The sequence below is a fragment of the Pinus tabuliformis genome, chromosome 7 (assembly GCF_031772625.1).
Source record: "Pinus tabuliformis cultivar Carrire ecotype Pingquan chromosome 7, CPIR1, whole genome shotgun sequence".
In the NCBI taxonomy this organism is placed as follows: domain Eukaryota; kingdom Viridiplantae; phylum Streptophyta; class Pinopsida; order Pinales; family Pinaceae; genus Pinus; species Pinus tabuliformis.
Window position 1 is genome coordinate 898,714,715 of NC_142293.1, and position 10,077 is coordinate 898,724,791.

The 10,077-nt window shown below is 37.5% G+C and overlaps 1 protein-coding gene across 1 annotated transcript; it reads left to right on the top strand.

The window, feature by feature from the left end:
- The first annotated feature begins 5,107 nt into the window (after positions 1 to 5,107).
- Positions 5,108 to 5,686, top strand: LOC149250516 (calcium uniporter protein 3, mitochondrial-like). Its single transcript, XM_089453682.1, has 2 exons — positions 5,108 to 5,212; positions 5,354 to 5,686. The coding sequence occupies exons 1-2, from the start codon at positions 5,108 to 5,110 to the stop codon at positions 5,684 to 5,686; spliced, it is 438 nt and encodes a 145-aa protein (XP_089309808.1).
- Positions 5,687 to 10,077: the final 4,391 nt, after the last annotated feature.

Here is a 10,077-nt window from a genome sequence, read left to right on the forward strand (position 1 = left end):
TTTGAGCGAGTGCGAGATCACATTGTCTCGAGCCTCCATGGGAAGGAGACTCCATTTGCAATGTGGAAAACATTGAAAGATTTATATCAAAATAGCAGTGATCCGAGGAAGCTAGCACCGAAGGACAAACTTCAAAAGATCAAGTGAGGAAAGGATGAGACGATCTCTATGTATCTTACCAAGCTCATCACATGCAGGGATGAGCTTGCAAGTGTAGGGGTCGTGACAGATGATGATGATATGGTGAGTCTAGCACTCCTTGGCATTCCTAAGAGCTAGCATAGCTACCAAGACTCTGTTAATGGAAGGGAGAAACTTCCATATTGGGAACGACTATGGTCAGATTTGATGTAGGAGGAGATCAGACGGAGCACCATAGACAGTTCTTCATCCATGGAGGATGAGGAGCACTGTGCCTTAGCGAATAAGGAAAAGAAGGCGAAGGAGAAGGTTTCTCTTTCCGAATCTAGTTCTTCCAATGGTGGTAATAATATTGACAAATTGAAAGTGTGATGCTTTCGTTGTCATGAGGTGGGCCATTATGCTACAAATTGTCCATAGAGGAAATCCAAGAAGGGATCAGGGGAAGGATCTGAAGGTGAGGCACTTGCTTCATAGTTTGAGTTGGATTTCACACTCTTTGCATGCATGGTTTCATCCATGGCAGGAAGTGGTTGGTTTCTTGATAGTGGAGCTTCTTTCCACATGACCGGTGACAAGAGTTTGTTCAGTACTTTGGAGGGGAAAGATCTCCAGATACTCATAGCAGTGGGTAATGATGAAAAGTATAGTGTCTCAAGTGTAGGCATGGTTATTTTTCAGAGGGAGCATGGAGCTCGCCTTACCTTGACCAATGTCAAGTATGTACTTGGACTGAAGAGAAACTTGGTGTTGATCACGATGTTGGAAGATAGAGGCTATGATGTAGTCTTCAATAAGGGAAAGGTTTTCCTTAGACACATCATCACTAGACAGGTGAAGCAGATTGGTTCACAGGTCAAGAACTTGTATGATATTGAGGTTCAAGATGCATGCAAAGCCTTGAGCAGCAAGGAAACTAATGGAGACTTGGTGGTTGAGAGGGAGGGTATGTTACCTCTCAACATGCAATGCCAGAAGAAGTCTTAGACAATTGTAGAGCTGCCACAACTAGAGAAGCTGAGAGGAGATTGAGTAGAGACATCTACTCATTCAGAGACCTCCAGTAGGGGGAAACTTTTAGCCAGGTGGGCTGAGGGATCACATGCAGCCATACCTCCAGGTAGGAGGTGGGGCGATATAGAGTGATCGCCCCAAGGAGGAGTGGCAGGATCCTTGAGGTACCCAACCTCTTGGATGAGACCTTGCTATGGGAGCCCTGATGAGGAGTAGTACGAACTGACTGATTGGGTAGAGACAGATGTAGATGGAGCGACAGAAAGAGCTACAGTTTAGGGAATCCCAGGACAGCACAAAGCATGCAGGCTATAGCAATGTGAGAGGCACAAGTGTGTTGCACAGTGTAGGGTAGCACAGAGAATGATGCAATGGTGCGAGATGCATGGAGATGTTATAGTAGCGCAGAGGTCAGAGAGGGAGCACTTGTCAATAGCAGGTAGAGCTTCAGCATAAGAGTATGTTTCTAGCCAAATAGAGTGGTCAGTTGGGAGTTTTTTTGTTCTAAGTGTTGCTGGAGCAACTGCACTTGGTAGATGTGTTGCATGCAGAACATTCCAGAGTTACTGGATCAGGTTCGAGAGGAAGCCTTTCTTGTTGAGAGGGAGTGTTGAAAAGTGTGCAACAAGAAATGTAAAAGTAGAAATTGCTAAAAATAGCAGTTTGGCCAGTGTGGAATTTTGACCACCTTGGGTGAGAGGTGAAACTGCTAAAAATAGCATCTTCTAAGAATAGAATTTCTAGGTCCCTTCCTATTTGTAGCAGTCCCTAGGTAAATTCGAATTTGGTCTTACTTGCAGTTTGGAATATTAATTAATTAATTCAGTTTGAGTTAATTAGTTAAGGAAAATCAAAATTGAAGTCTTTGTGAGAACATGCAATAATTTCTCCACTAATTGGGGAATGTGTCCTTGATTTGCTCCACTGATTGAGAAATTAAGGATGAGTTCTTAATGGAGAGGATCAGTTGACTTAGTTTAACTTAGTCAAGTCCCATTAGATTAATTTAACAAGTTGTTAAATTAATGAGATACAGTTTGTTGATGCTTGCATGCATGTGACAACGGTTATTTTCAGATAACTGTGTATTTTCTCATGGATAACTGATGCATGGCAGTTCAGATAGAGACCCAGTTGAGATCAAATGGTGGGATATTGTTTTGTTAGTTGCTAGGATATTTCTAGTAAGTATTCCTTGCATGCAGGAGGAACTTGAGTCCTCAAGTATTACATAGTTAGACCTAAGGTTGACAGCAGGTATGATCAGGCCAATTTACATGTGTTTTGTAATTGGATCCCAATCAAAACTATGCAAGGAAATAGGAGCTTGGACCTGAGGTGCAGCCTTTATATAGAAGGCTAGGTAGTCCATGAGCTTTATCATTAGAGTACAGAGAAAGCAGGATAGCTTTTGAGTTGATTCTTTTTATATGTTGTTGAGGATTTCCACTTGATTGGTAATACAGTGTTGGGGTTTTATGTTGGTGCTTTCCCCAATGATATATTATGTGTTATGTGTGATTGATTCCTTCTTATCAGTTATATGTGTTCTTGCTTGATGTTTCTCATGTTCAATTAAGCTTCCACTAAGTTTATGGTAGATGTAGATCTAGTATTATGCTTTAGTACATTGCATATATCAGTTTGATCTGCAGGTGAACTTTCTACATGATATCAATGTGCTAGCTGATTTGTAGAGAAAATTATACAAAGACAAGGACTATCCCAGATGTCCTTTGTCTACAACATCATGAAAGAAAGGAGAAAGAGTTAAGGGTAGTATGGTTTCATTGTCCAGGAAGGTAGGTTTCATGGAGCCTAGAAAAAATGAGGGACAATTATGTTAGTTAGGGGACATGAACAAAGTATATTTGAGTTTTCGGGAAGACGAGCATGGGATAGGAGGATAGAGAGGGTTGATCTGTCCTACGAGTTGTGCATGCATAGTGGGAAAAGTGATGAAGAAGAACTTTGTGAGTAGCATTGTGAAAAAAGAGAAAGAACACATCATTTGAAGAATCCTTGAGAAGACGCTTGCTGGGAAGAAGAACACAAAGACCAACTAAATAATCCTTGAGAATAGGCTTACTAAGAATAAAAATACAAAGACTAACTGAAGCATCCTTGAGATGAGGCTTGGTGGGAAGAAATATATAGAGAGGAAAGATGTGACTCTAGGTTGAAGGAACCACCAAAAGTTTGGTTATTGAACAACCTACTGCATTGGGGAAGAAAGAATCAAGTGTTTGTGAGACCGAGGAACCACCATGAGTTTATTTTGGGTTGAATCTATGGTGTTTGTCTCATTGATGCACCACCTGGAGAAGTGATTCCTTCTATTCATCAGTAGCTTATCCACTTATGAAGCTTCCTCTAGTGTGGATTCTCTTAAGCTAGTAGTGAGTTGGTAATTATTTGTTATATGGTATCCTGATGTGGATGTTCATTGTGGTTGTAAGTCTGGAGGACTGGGTGGAAATGAGTGTAGGTAGGGGATAAAGGTGTTGTAACATTGTGACATCTTGTTCACCTAAAAATATGGTTTGGTTTCCTTTCCAAAAGCAATCCATCTCAATTAGTGGAATTCGCCTTGGGGATGAAAGTTGCAAGTCTTAGCTACAACTTTCTATGGTTTGGTGGAGAGTGTTAGTCCCACTCTGAGTTTCCCTATTCTAGATTTTAATTCACGATATTTCTCTTCATTTGTGATCTCTTCCATGAAAGTCTACGTTAATATTGTTCATAGACTGGTAATGTTTATGTGAAAAATGATTGGTTTCCTGAGCCTAACATTATGAAGGATTGACGACTGGGTTTTGATTGTTGAGGTTGTTGCATTAATGTTCCTCTTGTAAAAGACTATACATGTGGATGTATGTGCATGTATTGTGTGAACTACTTAGTATGTGATTATGTTATCAGTGTATAAAAACATTGGGCAGTGACGTATAGTAAACCAACACAGGTATATGAATTAGAAACCATCTAAAGTATCTTGAGATTTATCTATGAATTGGGCGATGACTAGTTTGGTTACAAAATACATCTGTACAGGAATTTGGTCTCATCCTCAAGGTACCAATAGGTTCACCTAATCAATATATATGGTATTTGGACATCATCGTAAAAAACTTAATGCACCTGTAACTCTTATATTAATGGTTGTAGATACATTTACAAATTTACATACATTTGTCGCTAAGTTTAATGTCATATCTATCAGTCATGGTAATTTACACAGTCACACTATGGCGATAAGGGCCATAAACCCTATTGGCAAAAGCCTTGGAATATTGAACTACTCTCCATTCCACGCACAACCGACATAAAGCACACATGGATATTTATTGGTTAAGGACATAAATATAATTGTGCCCACACACACACACACACATATATATATATATATATATATATATATATATATATATATATATATATATATATATATATATATATATATATATATATATATATATATATATATACACATATAATTCATAATATATCGTGTCATGTAAGTAAGGCACTGAGATTTGCATGGAATTTCATAATGTTAATTAGTTGGGGTTAGCCCCAAGTGCCAAGGTTTTGGAGTAGTCTAACAAGGTGGAGGAATTGCCCTATTTCCGTCACCACCTGAAAAAACGTTCAGCTCAGGCTGTCGGCAATTCCTCTACCCTCCACCATCCTCTGTGAGCTCCGCCCAGCTCCGCCACCGTCCGCATTAAAGTCGACGTCTGACAGGAATCGATGGAGGCGGGATTTGCAGAATTTTAATAAAGCTCCAAGAGAGCACCCGCTTCTGGAGGTCACGCGACCCTCGGAAAGCTCGATATCGCCACAGGAAAGGAGAAGGTTGTTGAGGTTCCTGTAGATCGATTCACTCAAAAAATCACTACGCTAGATCCCCCATGCCTACATTTCCTGCAAAGAGTTATTACAGATTTGTATGGACTCCGCGGGACAGGAGGGTGCCAAAGAAATTGCCAAATTGCTTGATCAATTGGGGGAGATTATTATAATCGGCGATCACGTCTACCTTCGGCCCGAGCCGGTATGGGATTTGATCTTTGAACCTCTGAAGTTTCTGGTTTTTCAAGATTATTTTATTTTTTTAGGGTTTCAAATTGTTTTTCTTTTGTTCTTGTTCTTGTTCTTGTTCTGTTCTAAGATTCACTTTCTTTTCCTTTTGTAGGTATCAAGGGCTGTTGAGTCCATTGTGCCTCTGATAGATGATCGTCGCAGGGAAGAGCTGCAAGAGATGGAAAAGCAAAAGGCCGAAATAGACCTAAAGGCCAAGAAATTAGTTCACAGAGAGCTGCAGTGCGGGTTTGGGTTTCTGAGCCTCCAGACTGCCGCTTTAATGTGGTTCACCTTCTGGGATCTATCGTGGGATGTGATGGAACCCATATGCTTCTACCTGACCTCGATCTATTTCTTAGCAGGCTATGCGTTTTTCCTCAGGACATCGACCGATCCCACCTTCGAGGGCTTCTTCCAAGCTTGCTTCAAGACCAAGCAGAAGTGACTAATGAAGTAGAGGAATTTCGACATGGAATGATATAGAGAGCTTCGTACGATAGCCAAGCCCCGTTTGATTCAGTCCGCATGTGGCGGCCTCTTAGATGCTATTTAGGATGACACCATTCAATTCTTAGTTGTCATATAAATTCCATGGAACTTGAACATTCAGTGTTATGGCAGGAAAATAGGTAATCAAATCGTAAATTTTATTAGTAATGTTTCATGGAAATCGAGTAACTTTTCAATCTAAATTAGACCCTTATCCTTTTGTTTGGTTTGTTTTGAAATGCTGATATCACGAGAACTGGAAAAAGGGAATTCAGTTATTATGGAAACTCAACCAACTACAGTCCCTACAGCTTGAAATGTAGGGACAAATAAAGCCAAAGCCAAGCCAGAAATGCAGGGGGACTAATAAAGCCAAAGCCAAGCCAGTCTGGAGTTGTTTGTAGGAAAGATGAAATAAAACCAAAGCCAAGCCAGAAATGCAGGGGACTAATAAAGCCAAAGCCAAGCCAGTCTGGAGTTGTCTGTAGAAAAATTTAATATTCATCTTATTGTAGCCTATAATGCAGGGACCAATAATGCCAAGTCAATTTGAAATTCTTTATTGGAAAATTTAATATAAATATCATTGTTAGTGAATCTGTCATGTTTTATGTTTAGTTATTTTAGGAAAATTTTAAATTAATATTATTGTGGGTGGTTGTCATATTTTATAAATTATTTTTTGTTGTAAACTTTTTTCATTAAGATATTGATTATGAAGTGTAAGATTTTGAGGTGATCCAGGTGAAAATAATTATTATGATATTATTTTTGAATTTTATTTTTTCAAATAAATATTTAGTTTTGATAGGATTTTATGTAATTTTGATTGTATTTTTGAAGGTATATTGTTTTTTCATTGAGATTGATTTGGTATGAAATTTTATTATAATTTAGTTGATAAATTAGAGGTAGGAATAACTATTATTAGTTGTTATTGGTTGATTCATCACAATTTTTCAAAGTAAACCATCCTATTTAGAATTATCTTATTGGTGGTTAGATATCTCTAGGTCTTGACTCATTAATTTATTTGCTTAGGTTGGATGAAGATGAGCTTTATGTAAAGTAAAAATAATTTTAACACATAGTCCAACTTCAACTAAAATTTAACCTAATTGAAAAAAAAAAAAATTACTTCAAAAATAATATTTTTATATTCAAATTTTCTTTTTTATATATAATTTTAATGTTAAAAGAGTAATATTTTTTATGACTTTAATGTTATATTTTGTGATTTTGTTATATATATATATATATATATATATATATATATATATATATATATATATATATATATATATATAAGGTGAATATGTTGTTAATAATATGAGAGATTGAATGTTAAAGCTCATGCTTGTCTACCACAAAATTACCTCAAGCTTAATATCCAATTGTTTAGCTAGAATGTGGGAACTATTGCATTGTTGACTTTTGGGGTGTATTTTTTTTCTTTAAATAAACTATTTCATGCTTGTGTACCTCAAGCATGAACATGAGTAACAATAATAGTCTCTTAATAATATGATAGTATGAGAGACTGAGTGTATGTTAATAATATGAGACGCCCTTGGGTATAAAGAATGTAGGAACTATTTCATTGTTGACTTTTGGGGTGTATTTTTTTCTTTAAATAAACTATTTCATGCTTGTATACCTCAAGCATGAATATGAGTAACAATAATAGTCTCTTAATAATATGATAATATGAGAGACCGAGTGTATATTAATAATATGAGAGGCCCTTGGGTATAAGGGTGCATCTTTAAGGGAAAACTTTCATATGCAGATGAAGAAAGCATTTTGTTTATCAATGTGTATTAAGTCAAAGCTTCAATTAACAACAATAAAATATGCTACATTAGATATTCTTAAAACAAGGTTTGGAATTCTGTCAAGCTAAAGAAAACACAAATATATGTTAAAATGGTCTTTTGAAGATGAAACAAGTCAAAATAGAAAGCCCATAATATCCATTTAACAACTAACCAACTCCAAAAATAACCCCCTATCCCTTAACCCCACAACACTAGATATAAAGTGTAAAAATGGGCTGCCCTAATACCATATAGTCGTACCCTTCATAATACTATACACTCGTATGCTTCACTGTAACTATTTGTCTATTCACTGTAACTATTTGTCTATGGACTAAATTCCAAATCAACATATAACAGAGAAAGATGCCACCACACTCATCTAATTCAGTCTATATTGTATTGAGAGTGAGACTAGATGACTTGGTACAACGATTTATTTGAGAAGAGAATGTCTTTCTCCAAAACACTTAACCTCTTTGTTGGTAATGAGATTTCCTCATCCGATAATTTGGCCTCTCAAAATGTTTCTCAATTACATAAGCATTTTATAATTGAATGTGAATTTGATTTTTGAATTTTATAGCTATTAATTAATATGATATTATAACTTCTATTCTTAACTAAATAACTAAATATGAATAATAAGGACAACTTGTTACAAGTCATTTTTATCTCTGTATGTTTGAAATATTTGAATCTTCATACAAGTTGTAGCTGATAAGGACTTCAAGGTTAAATTCTTCAATCAAACCCACATAATTGCTCACCCACATATCAGAGCAATAATTCCCGTGAAAAAAATAATATGCAAAGCCACCATAAAAATTACACTCCAAACTCACTAATTTATGATTCAGATGTAGCTGATCAAGGACTTTAAGGGTAAAATTTCTCAATCAAACCCATATAATTTCTCACCCACACATCAAAGAAATAATGCTCGTGAAAAGATAATATGCAAAGCCACCATAAAAATTACATTCCAAACTCATTAATTTACGATTCATCGGATCAGATACAAACTTCCTTACTTCAGACGGACATACAAACACTTGAATCGTGACCATAATATCAATAGAAGTTCTGCCAACAAAGTTAATTAAATGCCTCTTTTTGGAAAGTTTAAAGAAAAAATAGTTTCAATTCATATGAATTACAACATCCCAAACATAATCTTATATGGAATGGGCTTGACGGCTAAGAGCTCCCTTCACTTGCCTTGAGTAGATTCTCAGCCTGCATCACTAATAGCAAGAATGCAGAAAGCAAGAGGTGCAGATCTTACAAGATGATACAGCTAAAACTAAACAAAGCCACATAATGACTTCTGAAAAATAGAAAGAAGGAACGATTTCTTCCAGTGAAAAACTATCCCATCAGTTGGATCATGTGTATATTCAAAAGGTCGTAGTGGTTGAGGTTCTCCATCCTCAATAGACACTGCAGGATTTTGGGATATTGACGAATTCCCAGATGGCGCTAATGATGCATTATAGTCAAAACAAACACTTCTGGTTCTGATGACTTGGTGTCCCTCAGTAAAACAAAACAAACCATGAAGGAATTAATTTAATGGGCACATATCTACAGCTAAGAATTGAATGGCATCGGCCTAAATAGCATATAAGAGGTCGCCACATGCGGACTGCATCAAACAGGGCCTGGCTATCATGCAAAGCTCTCTATATCATTCCATATCAAAATTCCTCTGCTTCATTAGCCGCTTCTGCTTGGTCTTGAAGCGAGCTTGGAAGAAGCCCTCGAAGGTGGGATCGGTCGATGTCCAGAGGAAAAATGCATAGCCTGCTAAGAAATAGATCGAGGTTAGCTAGAAGCATATGGGTTCCATCACATCCCACAACAGATCCCAGAAGGTGAACCACATTAAAATGGCATGATGGCCTCAACAGCCCTTGCTACCAACAAAAGGAAAAGAAAGTGAATCTTAGAACAAGAACAAGAACAAAAGAAAAACACTTTGAAACCCTAACAAAATCAAAAAATCTTGAAAAACCAAAAACTTCAGAGGTTCAAAGATCAAATCCCATACTTGCTCGGGCCGAAGGTAGACGCGATCGTCGATTATAAGAATCTCCCCTGATTCATCAAGCGATTTAGCAATTTCTTTGGCACCCTCCTGTCCCGCGGAGTCCATACAAATCTGTAATAACTCTATGAGGGAAATGTAGGCATGGGGGATCTGTTCTAGTGATTTTTTGAGTGAATCGATCTGCAGGAACCTCAGTATCCTTCTCCTTTCCTCTGGTGATATTGAGCTTTCCGAGGGTCGCGTGACCTCCAGAAGCGGGTGCTCTCTGGAAAATTTATTCAAATTCTGCAAATTCTACCTCCACCGATTCCTGTCAGACGTCGACTTTAATGTGGAGGGTGGCGGACCAAGGTGGAGCTCGCGGAGGGTGGAAGAGGGCGGAGGAATTTCCAGTGGCCGAAGTCAGACGTTTTTCCGGGCGGCGATGGAAACCGGGAAATTCCTCCACCTTGTTAGACTACTCCCCAAGGTTTTATT

Excerpts from the sequence above, each read along its gene's own strand:
- LOC149250516 (XM_089453682.1), top strand. The coding sequence starts at position 5,108 with ATGGACTCCGCGGGACAGGAGGGTGCCAAAGAAATTGCCAAATTGCTT. Across the intron at positions 5,213-5,353 it reads TCTACCTTCGGCCCGAGCCG|GTATCAAGGGCTGTTGAGTC; the intron begins GTATGGGATTTG and ends TTCCTTTTGTAG.